Source organism: Phlebotomus papatasi, chromosome 1 (assembly GCF_024763615.1).
Source record: "Phlebotomus papatasi isolate M1 chromosome 1, Ppap_2.1, whole genome shotgun sequence".
NCBI lineage: Eukaryota > Metazoa > Arthropoda > Insecta > Diptera > Psychodidae > Phlebotomus > Phlebotomus papatasi.
Window position 1 is genome coordinate 15,792,717 of NC_077222.1, and position 15,219 is coordinate 15,807,935.

At 34.6% G+C, this 15,219-nt stretch overlaps 1 protein-coding gene across 2 annotated transcripts; it reads right to left on the minus strand.

The window, feature by feature from the left end:
* Positions 1 to 3,779: 3,779 nt before the first annotated feature.
* Positions 3,780 to 12,747, minus strand: LOC129797981 (probable E3 ubiquitin-protein ligase MGRN1). Of its 2 annotated transcripts, none has more exons than XM_055840897.1 (5): positions 12,557 to 12,747; positions 12,317 to 12,435; positions 11,194 to 12,249; positions 4,577 to 4,918; positions 3,780 to 4,508 (listed from the first exon to the last, which is right to left on the minus strand). In XM_055840897.1, the coding sequence occupies exons 1-5, from the start codon at positions 12,639 to 12,641 to the stop codon at positions 4,131 to 4,133; spliced, it is 1,980 nt and encodes a 659-aa protein (XP_055696872.1). In that variant the 5' UTR covers positions 12,642 to 12,747; the 3' UTR covers positions 3,780 to 4,130. The 2 variants fall into 2 exon arrangements, with proteins under 2 accessions (XP_055696872.1, XP_055696871.1); XM_055840896.1 differs by having other exon boundaries at positions 11,194 to 12,261; positions 12,557 to 12,741.
* Positions 12,748 to 15,219: the final 2,472 nt, after the last annotated feature.

The window sequence follows — 15,219 nt, forward strand, 5'->3', positions numbered from 1 at the left end:
TATTGTATTTAATATCAACCCTGTTGTCTTGGGACGTTGAAGAAATTTTGGAATTTATAGACTGCGTAGATCAGGGGTGGAATGATAACTTTACGACACTATCGAATCGATAGTATCGATAAGTCTATATCTGTTGGATTAAGTGAATGTCGACTTATTACGGATTGTTGTGCCATTCATTGCGACATTCTTAAAATAATGAGACTTTTGAAAAACATCTATATTAGTTACAGGAAGTGCAGCTATCGTTTAAATTTCTCAGAATAGACAGTCGATAGTATCGAAAATAAGTTATCATGTCACCCCAGGTAAACCTCTTTTCGACATATCTACAGCATCACTTTTCGACATTTAAAAAATCAAATATAAAAAATAACACGTTTTGAAGATTTTATATAAATTAGCGAATTGAAACTGCGGCATAAAAAGGAAAGAAAATGATTAGATAACAAATTTAAAAAAAAAAAAACATTACGGAAAGCATGTAAAACTAATGGCTAACTAATGGCTACTCGAAATCAAAAACTAACGGCTCCGGCATACCTTCTGGATCAGGATTGTAAATTAAAAATTTAGTTCTCTCTCTTTTTTTTAAAGATTTGCATAAGTCTTTTTTCAGTTTCAAAATTGGATTGAACTAATTTTAATTTGCGGTGTGATGATCTAAAGAAGAAGAAGAGTACGAAAGAGTAGGATAGACATATGCGAAACTTTTAAGAAAGAAAGGGATGTGAATTTTGACTTTATGAAATTTTCTTGATCTAAAAGGTGTAGGAGAAAAGCATAAATAAGCAATTTTAATGTGTGAAAATTTTTTATAGCTATCAGAGAATGCAGTATAAATTTATAAAAAATAATAACAATTTCTGATCATATTAATTGCAAAAAAATCCAAAAAAAAATGAAAATGCCATTTCCATCCGATAGTTTCGTAATTTGCTTTAAAAAATCTGTTTGAATACAAATTCTGAGGTTTAATAAATAATCACAACTTTACGGCGTTATCACACTTGCACATTAAAAATTTAATGCGATTCACATTAATTGTCGCTTGTGAGCGTCCAAATATGTTATTTGTGTCTTTCAGTCACTTAATATTTGGGGTTTTTCTATTTATTGATAAAGAAGTGGACTTGGCCTGCAAAAATAAGTTTAAATTTGCCTAAAGCACAAATATTTTTCACATTAAAAAATTAAAGAGAAAATCGCATTAATGCTATAAATCAATTTATATCAAATTTTGCGGGCCAAGTCTACCTTTTTATCAACAAATAGATCAAATTTTGAATATAAAATGATTCAAACACACAAATTACACATTTGGACTCTCATCAGCGGCAATTAATGTGAATCATATTAAAATTTTAGTGTGCAAGTGTGATGACACAGTTAGACGCACTAAATATCATATTTGTTACTAAAAGTATCTAAAATTACACTAAAAATCTCTAAAATTGTGTAATGTAAAAAAGCGTCTTTTTCTACAAAACATTGTCAGTTTCATCAAGATTTGCTCAGTATGATTTTGTCGTAATTTTAATTGAATATAATGTTAAATTAAATGTTAAAAAATCCTGGAATTTTTCCCAAAATGTTGCCCTAAAGTGCATAACACTGAATTACTCTTATTATATTAAAAACAGGACATATAATTTTCTAAAATTGTAGAAATATTCTTTAAATTTTAGCTCCAGGAAAGATGTCTCTAACAAGTTTTATTACTTTTATTAAGGGAAAGGGGGAAGTATAGCATAAGTAAAGTCGAGACTCAAGACAATAAATATTTTCTATAATATTTACAACATAATTAAAAAATATTTAGTCCAAGCTTAGGCATTTAAAACTACAACATTTATGTTATTCAAGTTTTTTTCTGAAGTTTTCATAGAAGTATTATTTTTTATTGCACCGTTAGGTCCAATTTTTGGACATTACTCTTTTTCAAAAATTTACTTTTCAGTAGACATGATTACTCAGTGTAGAGTAGATACATCTAAAATTTACAAAAAAGAAACTAATGGCGCTGGCACACCTTTTCAATTGAGTAAAATTCAATTGATTGAAATTTAATCTCTTATTCTTTCAAACTGAAATCAGATATAGCTGTCTCTTTCTGTCAAATAAAAATTAAATTTAAATTTCAATTTCTGTTAATCTGTCCGTCCGGCTGTCGCCAGCTCTAGAGGCCAAACGGTTAGAGATAGCTACTTGGGACCTTCGGGGGATCCCCCCATAAGTCGACCCAAGGATCGTTAACATGCCCCTCATTTTCCCCCCACCCCTCCCCTTCCCTCCAAAACTATGTTTTTTCGGGATTGCTCGAAAACGCGTCGTGCGATTTTTTCCATTTTTTGAATATGTAGAGATTACCCAGGCGGACATTTCGTCCTTAGACGAAAATACCGTTGAATCATTCCTAATAACGGTTTTTCAAGGTCAAAGGTTAAAAAGACACTAAACAGCGCATTTATCAAGCAAATGGGGTCATGTTTGGGGTCGTTGGAAAGGTCTTGGAATTTCCGACAAAACCGAACCGGTTCAAATCTTTTTTGAACTGGTAATGAACCGGTTCATAACCGATAAATAATTATTATACGAAATTCAATAAAATTACTCCTGAGGTGTATTTTGGGAAATATTTTGAGTGATTTATAAGTCGGTTCAAATCGGTTGTGAACCGATAATGAACCGGTTATTTACCGATAAGTAATTTTTAGTTCGAATATAATTTTTATTATTCTTCAAACTATTTTGGGGGATATTTTCAATGATTTATGAATCGATTCAAATCGGTTGAGTACCGGTAAACGGTAAATGATGCGAAAGTACTTTTGAGGTATAGTATCTAAGTCACGAGTTCGAGCATTTCGCAATGTCTGGGACGCTTTGCCATCCCTTTTTTAGAATAAAGAGTGGTTTCCTCAATATTTCTTCGCAGGCAAACTGTAAGTTACCACTATCTAATACTATACGTGGCTAATTCTGCCCCGGTCTCCCCTAATGGCAAAGTTCGGACAAACTAGGCTTTCCTGAACGGGATCCCAAGGGTCAGTATCAATCCAAAATTTAGGATAATATTATTAAATAAAAATGAAAAAATCTGATCAATGAGAATTATTTTATTAACTTTTATTGATTTGCTTATTATTTAATAGCAGAAATAAGTCTTTTAGCCATGTTTAAGACCAATTAAACGTTTCTTTGGGGCATAATCTACTCCTTATTTTTTAATGGCAGTGTATAAATGAGCAGTATTAAGTTAAAATTGAGCAGTAAGAAAAAAAATTGAGTCAGTGATATCGTCCAAATTTTGACAAAGGGAAAATAAAGGGCTTTTATTCTAACTGCAACTATTTTAAATGTTAAATATATTAATTAGACCAATTTTTGTAAAGATTTAAATTTTTACTGACCATTAACTAGATATTTGACAGCTCATTTTTATGTTTTTACTGCCCATTTTTAATTTTATAATACTCGATTTTTTTTTGCTTATTTTAATATGTAAAATGTTTGAAAATATATAAGGGTACATACCTGCAGTTTGATCCCATACACTTTGGTATTCTGCAGATGAATTACAACACTTGATAAATTGATTTCATTCCAAAAATTGTTTTCTCACTGATTCCTTTGAATTGCCTGGATTACTTGAACTTTCCGTATTAAAAACTTGCATTTTTAATATATCAAAATGTCACGAAGCAAAATGTACCAAATCGTCTTCAAAAAACAAAAAAGAAAAAAAAACAATGAATCCAAAATAAAACTCAAAAATCTTCGTGATATCATGATGTATGTGCTTTAATACGTATTGCATTACATTTAGAAGATTCAATAACATCTAATATTATCTTTTTCATCTTTTTTTTTTAATGATTGTATGTTTTGTGTAAATACTCAAGAAGATTAGAAAGTCTCCTCACCGTCTGGGAAGTGAAAGACAGAGGCTGAGAACCCACAAGAAATAAAAATAGAACAGAAAAAAAAAGAGACAAAAGGATTCAACACTTCACACTCGCGAGCGAATTCATCACAATACTGATTAAATGCATTTTCACAAAATCCCCATTGCCTTGGTGCTGATCAGATCCCTCCCCCTCCCCCACACTTGGTCCCCCTGGTGCTCTCTACGGTGTACTATCCTCCTGGGAACTCTCCTTATCAACCGTCTTCCCGCCACCGTATCCATCATTCGGAACCGAAGCCAAAAGTTGCTTTGTTGACGAACTCGATGAATAGCTGTCACCTGAACTGCGCGTTGATGCTGAATTTCCACTAATTGGACTGTCCGGCAGTGACTGAGCGGCTTCCTTCAGGGCAGCAACGGGCGTCGAAAGAGTTGAGAGATTTTCTTTTGACTTACCCAAACTACTATTTCCATTCTCAGCATAGAGTGGACTGAGAATTGTTGTATGTGGATCTTCTGGTGTATAATAGTCAGAATCTTCAGCACCAATCACCACCATTGAATCCTTATCGTTATTCAACATTGGTCGGGATTTTTTCTGTAAACACCAAAATTTGTCATTTTGACAAAGAAAAAACCCGTGCAAAAAAACCTAAAATCCTTCACCTTATTCTCCTTTTCTCCCTCATCAATATCCGTATCTGTATCATCAATTGACTCTTCCACTCCGTCAATATGCAATGCCGATCCCAATTTATTATTCTGTCCACTGGTTGAGGTATTGAGCAGTGGCGAAAGTCTCTCAGTCTCACTATCATCGTCATTGTCCACCATGGAATTTTTCTCATTGATCACCTTGACATTGTCATGCGTCGGCCTCAAGTAACCCTTCTCCCGCGGATTCTTATCACGACTCTGTGGTGCTCGATTCATCAGTGGCGAATGTTTGGCCAGTAACTCTTTAGTCACATTGCTATCCTCCTTGGACAACAGCACAGACATTCGAAACTGCAGAGAATCCACCCAAAACTAAACTTTAGCATTCAATTTGAGCGAATAACGCAATTATCGTGCAATAAAAAAAACGTGCATTGCGTGCACAAATTCAAACTTAAAAGGTCAAGAACTTTGCACGTAATTGACGAAGATTGCGATATTGATTGAACACAAAAAAACAAAACAATTCTAATCTGTTGATTCTGAATTTATTGTACATTTTCTGGAGTAAATCCTAAAGTTAAAAGAAAAAAATCTCCCACGTTTTTAAAACAGAACACTTCAAAATGAATTATCTGTATAGACTTTAAAGAAATTATTGATAAAACCGAAGTGCATGTAATTTCGGACAACTTGTAATTTTGGACACTTTGAGGGTAAATTTGGACACTACAAATCAGGGGCATGACGTTTCCTATGTATTCCATGTTTCTAGCGTGCCGAAAAAACTTTTGAGTTTATTAGCTGTTTTCTGTCATTGTAGAATGAATTAGTAAATAATACAAATACAAAATAAAAGCCAATTTAATATAGAATAGGCAACCGAAAACCCCAAATTGGCAACCTACATAGTTTCGGAGATATCTCGTGAAATTTGTACGAAAACGGGAAAAAATTTACACTGAAACTGGTCGCATTTTTTAGAGCTAATGTCAAACCTGCCACAAATAATCAATCGAAAAGACAAAACGCTAAATCGTGCGACGGACGACAGACTCTACTAAAATTACGGTTTGCATAGATTTTCTGCGGAATCATTCTAAACCAAATAAATTGATTTAGATTATGGAATTTTCTTCTAATATTTAATAAATAATGTATTAGGGTAAGTGTACCAAATTTCGGCATAGTTTGAAATGTAATATTTTAAATTCAAATTGATTTTTTATTCTTTTTTCTGAAAGAGTGTAGCTTGGAACTTTGTAAAGAGTATACCGTTTTTATTTACTCTAAAATGATTCTTAATACATTTTTAAATGAACAAAAATGTAGATATAGCTTTGGTACCCTATTTCGGCCACCTTCATTCTCATAGTTCCTTGCCCTTCGGGAATTCTTCCAATATCTTTTTCACTTCATCTCTTTTGTCGAAGCTACATTTTTTGTTATTCTTTTGCATTGCATAATCTTTAGAGTACGTAAAATCTAAAAGTTCATCGAAATTTGAGGAACAAAAAAAGGTGGCCGAAATTGCAAGCTGGCCGGAATTAGGCACACTTACCCTACTCTAGAGATTATACAATGCAAAAGAATAACAAAAAATGTAGCTTCAACAAACGATATGACGTGAAAAAGATATTGGATGAATTCCCGAAGGGCAAGGAACTATGAGAATGAAGGTGACCGAAATAGGGCACCAAAGCTATGTCTACATTTTAATTCATTTTAAAATGTATTAAGAATGATTTTAGAGTAAATAAAGACGATAAATTATCTAGAAGGCTCCAAGCAACACTCCTTAAGTAGAAGAAATAAAAAAAAATCAATTTCTATTAAAGATATTACATTTCAAACTTGAGGCTTTGGCGCTTGCATTCAACTATGCCGAAATTTGACACACTTACCCTAAATCTCCCACATTTTTAAAACAGAAAACTTCAAAATGAATTATCTGTTTAGACTTTAAAGAAATTATTAATAAAACCGAAGTGCATGTAATTTCGGAGAGCTTGTAATTTTGGACACTTTGAGGGTAAATTTGGACACCACAAATAAATTGATTTAGATTATGAAATTTCCTTCTAATATTTAATAAAGAATGTATTAGGTATGTCTGAATATTTATTCTGTTTACGAGATGCAGTGTAAAAAGCCTTAAAAGAGTTCCGGAAAGGCAAGGGAATGCGTGAATCCACGCGTACTTGGAGCGCCGAAGTCAACGCTCTTTTAAAAAATATGGAAAGTCTCCCGACTTCTTAAGGCATTCTGCGGTTCCTTCTCAAAAACAGGAAGAGGACTTGTTAGCATGGGTTCTTGAAATTGACGAGAATGAGACTCCTATTACGAAAACCTAGATCCTCAACTTGAAATCCATCGCTCACAATTGAATGGTGCTAGTGACACATCTAGCTGGCCCATATTCGGAAGTTGTGTTTATTTAAGAAGATAGTCATCTACCAATAATACCCAGTTAGAATTCCGACAGATATCGCAAATCAAAAAATATTTTTCAACCAAGAAAAAGTTTTGTTCCAAATAAACAGCATCTGTGAGAACTGTAACTTTACCACTTTAACTTGAGAAAAAAATTTAAAAAAAGTACGTTACAGGGAGTTCCGGCTTGAGAGAAAATGGACTAGAAGAATTCGTATAAATTGCCTATTATTGGGAGTTCATTTAACAAAATAATTTTTGAAATACCCCTAAATGTATGCAAATATTTTTCACGCGGTAAATTTGAAATACATTTCTTATGAAGCACGGCGTTTCTATAACTTATCCCAAAAATATCTCCTGTAGATATGCAATTTTATTGTGTCACTGGAGTTAATACGCGGGCTTTTTTCTCTGACGAAAAATCGAAAATCCGCTGAGTGAGAAAATTGGTTAAAGGTTTTATAAATGATAATATCGATGTAAAGAACCAAAAGACCAAAGACAATTAAATGTGCCGATCTGTAAGCTTTTCTGAATGGAGATTGTAAAATTAACTTCCGTGGCCATTTAATTCACCTCGGTAAAATATTTTTTAAGCGTTTCCATTCCATTGAAACAAGGGATGGCAAAGCGTCCCAGGCTTTGCAAAGTACTCGAACTCGGGACTTAGATGCTACTTCTTAAAAGTACTTTAGCATCATTTACCGTTTACCGGTTTTCAATCGATTTAAAATAATAAAAATTACTTATCGGTTCATAACCGGTTCATTACAGGTTCACAATCGAATTGAACTGATTTATAAATAATTCAAAACGTTGCCCATTATAACTTAGGACTTATATAATTGAATTTCGAATATAAATTAGTTATCGGTTATGAACCGGTTCACTACCGGTGATGAACCGGTTCAAAACAGATTTGAACCGGTTCGGTTTTGTCGAAAATTCCAAGACCTTTCCAACGAGCCGCAACATAACCCCAGACGCTTGATAAAAGCGCTCTCTAGAGCCTTTTTAACCTTTGACCTTGAAAAACCGTTATTAGAAATTATTTAAAATTTTGTCTTTACCGTATAAAAGAAAAAATTTGCAGGTTCGAAGTGGTACAGGCGATAAGAAATGACAATTGTTCAAGTATGGTTTGTCTAAGCAACACTTTGCTAATTTTAAAGAAGACGAAAATTATATGTATTAATGGTTTTGATCAAAGAAGGTCTCATGATAACTTCAGAGTATCCAATCCATTTATTGCCAAAGAAATGGCAAAAAGTGTAGCTAACGAGTACTGGTATTTTGAATAAATTATTTTTGGATTTTCTTCTGAAATTTTTCATGTTTTTTTGATCAAAAAACAGCGGATTTTAAGATGAGGACCTTAGTATAATATTTTCTGCATTGAAACTAAACTATTTGAAAAAAACAGACAGTTTAAATATAAAAAGGGGCAGATCAAAAACGAAGTGGCTGCATCAAATTCAGTATCTTGCCTTGGAGCACCTTGAGATCAAACTTGAGTAAATGTCCTAATTCAAAACCATTTCCAGACGCTTTAACTTTGTCAGAAGATTCAACGTTCATATTTTTTTCTGAAGAAAATTACATAAATTTGCTCCTTGTCTCTTTTAGAATGTTACTGTTTAGTGAAATTTCTTTAGATATAATTTGAAAACTTCTGAAATACAAGAAAAATATGCGAGCGTAAAATGCTTCTATTGGAAACAAATTAATCCAAATGGAGACAAGGGAAAGTTTCTAATTGGAGACAAACAGTGAAAGTGAAACCGCGACGAAAGGCTTCCAAAACTTTGTTGAGTTGCTCCTGAGTGCAGGATTTGTTCTTATTCCTGGTCTTTTCTCATAAAAAATCATATTTCCGGGGTTTTCTATTGAAGCACTTACAGACATATCAGAAAAACCCTTTTTGCTTACAAATAGGTAATTATTTCATTTGAAAACTTCACGTACCGTTAACAATAAAGATTAGCACTTAATTTAACTAAAATTTTCCAGAAGACATAAATTTTAAACAAAACGAATAAACAACAGTCACCTTATTGTAGTTTTTCATTGGGAAACATAGTCGATCGATGAAAAATTCGACGGTGAAAAGGTACACTTTTAATATTTCTGAGAAATTAACAAATTAAAATTTGTGAATATGAATGGATTTTCGCTTTATTTGGAGCAAAATTAACTAAATATTGAAACTGAGGTATGGAAAATATATAAATATAGTAATTTAGTACTGTATTTATCGTGAAAACACTGACGTTTCCATTTGGAGTAGCGAAAAATTTCCATTTGGAGCAGGTTTTGAATTAGCTTAATTTACCCTACGTCTTGGTTGATTTGTTTAACAAAATTCATTGTCATTTGAATTGCCAGAAATCTGAAATATACGACTTCTGACAATGCCACGTGAGCTGAAATGGCAATTTCACGACTACAGAATCGCATTTTCGAAAAAGCTCTCCTAAGATTCGAACCCAATTTGTCATATGGCATTGCCAGAGCGTTACAGAATTCCCCTACTGGTAAGAATTTTCCATAATCTGTTTGGAAGAATATCACTTTTACAAACTTTTCTTGTTAATTTGACAAAACTTTTCTTTCAGGGTAGGTGAACATTTCGTTGATTTCGTTTATATATTACCTATGTCCGAAAAATTTTCGAAATCGACTTTTCGAAGATTAAATGTTCATATCTTATATGGCATATTTTTTTAAATTGCATTTCATTATCAATTTATTGTAAATTTCAAAATGATTTTCGTATAATATTTATGAATCTATTCGAACACTCTGCAAAGCGGCTATGCTTTGCCATCGTTTTTTCCCCTTAGATTATTCAAAAATACGTGCAACAGAAATAAAATTACATGCTTATGATCGGTAGTAAAGGGTTAAAAAGAAACTAAACATTTCGAGTTTATCTTTTTGTTACTTTCAATTACGAAAAATACCAAACAATTTGCTTAATGCCCAACGCATAATCAATTTTGTTTGTAAATATGTTTTCAATATTTTCTATGAGAGTGAGCGAGATGACTAGATCTAGATCTCACTCACTCTCATTGCAATGACAAAAACATGTTTACAAAACAAAAGTTATTGTGCGTTGGGTATAATGCCGAACGCACAATAACTTTTGTTTTGTAAACATGCTTTTGACATTTCAGTGAGAGTGACCGTGGTGTCACATATAAGATTAATATTAATATTAAGAATAGCCGAAGAGAGAGGCATATAGTATGCAAAATTTCAAATGGAATATCACGTGTGTTAGAAAGAGTACACTATAGTGTAGTAATACGATGAGTAAGATATTACTGTTCGTATTAATTGCTTTCTGAATCGTACAGTAGACTCTCACTCAATCGGCTCTTTCTCAATCGGGCGACAAATTTTGTTAACAATTTTCACGTTTAATTATGAAGGTAATACGCTCAAATTTGCTGTAGTTCTTCCTATTTTATCGTGATTCTTTATAATTGAGCGCTTTTTGTGGAATTTACAAAGGCTTTGACGCTCAATTCTATCGCTAAACCGGATGACATTTTGCCCCATATTCCCGATTGAGAGAGAGTCTACTGTATTACAGGCAATTCGAGCAATTTTCCATGCGTGCCAACTGTGATTCGGTCAGTTTTCAAGCGAAACACGAGAGAGAGGCAAGATAAAACACTTGCTATCCATTGTTGGCATTCTCGCAGTTCAGAAAGTATCAATCTTAATATTAATCTTATATGTGACATGGTCATGAATGACATCTAGATTTAGTCATCTCGCTCTCTCTCATAGAAAATTTTGAAAACATATTTACAAACAAAAGTTATTGTGTGTTGGGCGTAATGCGCAATAACACTTCTGAAATGTTGTAGGGGGCATTTTTTGAAGATTAAAATTAAATTTGAATTCGGCTCTACAAAATAAACTCTGTAGGGGAAAGTGCTCTCCCTTCGAACGTTCATGCCTTCGAATAATGTGAATTTTCTTTTTCATAAGACATTTACACTAAATTATGACGGAATTATCAACAATTGATGATAAGCCTGATAAGCCAACTAATATTTGATAGAAATCTGTAAAGTCTCTTAGGAAAACTAAAAGAAAATTCGCATTATTCGAAGGCATGAACGTTCGAAGGGAGAGTACTTTCCCCTAATATTCAAAATAAAAATAGCACTGACCTCTGGAGTATTGTGATTCCCTTTATCCTTCCCTTGCTTCTCTGGCTCCTTCGGGCTAACTGCTGTCTTCCCATTTCTGTCCAGGCTGCGATTGAGAATTTCCGCAGCCTGAACGGCATCTGGAGCATCTCCCTCGACCCCATCCCCGGGACTCTGATGCCTGGTTGAGGTCCCTGGGGGCCCATTAAGGGCCTCAATCAGAGCCACAGCCATGTATCCGTTGGGGATGTTATCGCCAGCTTCTTGAGGAGCTGGCGCCGGAAGCAGATGATGAGCTGTGGAATTCTTCTGGACAGCCCGGATCTGCAGGAGCGCCTTAAAGGGAGCCCTGCAGATTGGGCAATTGTTGGCCTGGTACCGAAGTGAATCGGCACAGGAGTTGCAGAGGCAGAGATGCCTACAGGGCAGGATGAGAGTGTCTCGGCCATCGCTCATGCAGATGACACATTCACTATTTCCCTCATTCTCATCGTCGCTGGAGGACTTATTGATGTTCTTATTCTCAATGCCATAGATCTCTTGAAGGAGATAGCTCAAGCCATCTACGAAGATCTTCTGCTTGAGCGCCCTGAGGACGTACGTGCCATCTGTGTGATGATCCACAACGCAGATGGTTGTGTGGGATTGCCTGGAGTCCTCCAGACCTTCCTCAACAACGCAATGGATGGCAATTGGCATGACATCCTTCTCGGAATTGAATGCCAGATCATCATCCGAGAACATCGACGGGGTGAAGACATGAGAGGATTGGGAGAAAAGCTGATTGACACCCCGTTTGAAGTGATATGTCTCAGATGTGAGGGCAGAATCGCGTGACAGGAAGCTCACAGCTCCCGTGGAAACTTCTTCAGTGCAGAAGTAATAAATGGTTATTGCACATTTAGCATCGGAATCAAATGTGAATTCAATGTTGAAGGCATTGCCCTTTGAGCCATCGCCCTGGATCTTTGTGTTGCTGGGATCAGCCTTGACGAACCTAATGGACTCCTTCCGGATGTTCACAAGACACTTGAGGGTCTTTGTGGGCTCATTGGCCTGTGGTGGGGGATAGGGAAACTGCGAAACCAACTTTTTACTATGTATTGATCCGTCCCGGAAGCCCTAATCATAATCCCTAACTCACCGGAGTTGGACGATTGCCCAAGAAGTTCAAGTCGCCATTCTCCCCAAACAAATACGATTCTGGTTGGGGGGTATCAAAGCGCTCTCCGCCCATGATAAAGTGACTCCCAAAGTAGGTTCCTGCATCCGGGAGTGATTGCAGGGGGCATTGGGGTCAATTGTTTTCGGGCAGAAAAACAAAGTAGGTGAGAAAAACATTCACCTTGTCAGTGTCTGCCAAGACAAAAAGGTTTTTACTCACCCGATCTCGGAGGGTATTTGTAGTGATTGGACACAATATCAGCTTCCTCCACTGTAGCATTCTGTCTACTAGCTATTGCACCCATTTTTGTCCACGAAACACCTATTTTCACTTGAGAAATTCCACTTTTTCACAACACAAAAAACTACCTACACTTTTCTTGGAAGATTTTTCTTTGACTGAAGCAAAACATCGAAAAAGGGCTGCCAGATGCCTCACCTTGGGGTTTGCCATAATTACAAAATTTCAAAAAATAACGGGTATCGGAAAGGAAAATAGAAAACAATGAAAATTTCAAGGTAAAATAATTTTCTTCCATTTTTTTTTTAAATATTTATTATAGTACTCCCTCCGTTCCGAAATAAGTCATATGTTTGGGAAAAAATTGGGATTAAGGGAAAGTTTGTTGGTAAATGTCTCGTGTATCAAAAAATCTCTTGTAAAGAACTATTGTTAATATGTTCTGCACTAAAATTGCGGTCCAGTCTTCATGGTAAGTTGAGGAACGAATGTCTTAAAAATGTCTTATTTTTTGCGTTTTATTTTCAATCTAAATTAAGTGCAAAGTGGTGAGAGATAGAGACTTGGCACCTTCAGGGGACCCCCCCCCCCATAAGTTGACCCTGGGACCATTAATATGTCCCTACTTTTTCCCCCGCCCTCCCCTTCCCCTGAAAAAATCGCACGAAATCCACGAAATGTTTTCGACCAATACCAAAGAAATATGGATTTGGATGGGATGGGGAGGGGTGGGGATAAAATGAGAGACATATTAGTGGTCCCAGGGTCAACTTATGGGGGTCCGCTGAAGGTCCCAAGTCCCTATCTCTAACCATTTAGCACCCAGATATTCGTACACACAAAAAAAGAATGTTCTTTTTATTGCTCATTCTGCAAAAATTGAGCAATAAAAAATATCATATCTGTAATAGCGGTAATAGCTGTTGAGTTGTACTTGTGCATACTAAAAATTTAGAACAAATTCTAGCCTGTAGTGTTAATCACAGTCCATTTTTTTTTTAGTAATTAACTATCTACCGGAGCTCTTTGAAAAAAAACACGCGAGAAATGAACAACTTCAACATATAAATTCCTCAACTTACCATCGTCGTAAGATCCCCATATTATCCCTGAACATGGAGGATAGTTCATACATAAGATATTTACAAATAACAAAAACATTCTCTGAAACCATTCGTTAACCCCTAGTTTTTCCTCAAACGTACGACTTATTTCGGAACGGAGGGAGTATTGTTTTTCTTTAATTATAGATTTTTTTATGGATTTCACTTTAAAAATCTAATATGAATTCTGACGAAGAAAAGTTTTAAGAATTGGGGAAGGCGGGGATATTTCATATTTTTTCCCATATCTTTTTTTAATTAATCCGACATGGCACTTGATTTTAATAGATATTCTTGTCACATATTTCTGGAAAAAATTAGGTAATATTCATTAGATTAGCATTTGTTCGAAGTTCGAAGTCAGAGTATGTGCGAAGCTTTAAATCCTTTCCCTATTTCCCAATTTCAACTTATACGTAATTTCTATGATAAATAAATATTTTCTTTGAATTTTCGTGACAGAATTTTATTTCACCCAGTTCCACCTCTAAAATGTTCACTTTTAACTTTGAATTTTAAAATCAAACTCTAGAATTCCCTTTGGTACAGTAGACTCTCGCTCAATCGGCTCTTTTTCAATCCGGTGAAAAATGTTGTTGACAATTTTCACGTTTAGATGCTAATTTGCTCAAATTTGCTGTAGTTCTTCCTATTTTATCGCGATTCTTTATAATTGAGCGCTTTTTGTGGAACTTACAAAAGCTTTGACGCCCAAATCTATCGATAAACCGGATGACATTTTGCCCCAAATGAACAATTGAAAGAGAGTCTACTGTATTTCTAAGATTTTAAAAATATCACTGCTTATTTTCAAGATTTTTTTTTATTCTTTTTCAAACAAATTAATTTATAAAAAAAATCCTTCCTAGATCTAGAATAGGCCTCTGTTTTATTTCTCTAGGTAACATCGTATGTCACTTTTCATTTCATGGTTCTTAATATACAAAGTCGCATGACAAAGAAATAAGTGTGGTTAACAAAATGTACTTTTTCAGAAAATGAAATTAATTAGTGAGTGAACTAGAAAAATTGAATTTGTGAAATGCATTCTCCTTTGCACTTTTGAATCACATTTGCTTATTTTGTGAAATATAATAAGTGAATTGAATGAAAATCCAATTGTCTATTCGTCAATTCCCTGTTTCTTAAGATTATCAGAAACACAGAGCGTAGAGAGCAAGGGATATCTGATTTCCATTTTTACTGATTAAGGGTTTTTGATTTCTTAAGTTCTGCGATACAGTTTTTGAATTACTCGGGATTGGCCATGACATTTTTGAGTTTTTCGGATTTCTCGATATAGAAACTGTATTTTTTTTCTGATTTCGTGAAGCGTTTCTCGGACAATTGATAAAGGTTTCTTAGAGTTACTCCTTAGTAGAGAGCATTTGTTTTTAAAACTTATATAAAAAAAATAGTATATTTGGTTGTATTATCATGATATTCAAAGACTGCCTAATATGGATTATTTTAAGGAGAAAAGTTCATGAACACTCACAAATATCGTTTTAAATTGCAAATATTATTTGGAATTTTCAT

What these genes read in the sequence shown, in the direction of transcription:
- LOC129797981 (XM_055840896.1), bottom strand. Translation starts at nt 12,641, where the DNA reads ATGGGTGCAATAGCTAGTAGACAGAATGCTACAGTGGAGGAAGCTGAT. An exon ending in TGGGCAATCGTCCAACTCCG is followed by an intron (nt 12,262 to 12,316) that starts GTGAGTTAGGGA and finishes CATAGTAAAAAG; the next exon opens with TTGGTTTCGCAGTTTCCCTA. An exon ending in GGAATCACAATACTCCAGAG is followed by an intron (nt 4,919 to 11,193) that starts GTCAGTGCTATT and finishes GATTCTCTGCAG; the next exon opens with TTTCGAATGTCTGTGCTGTT.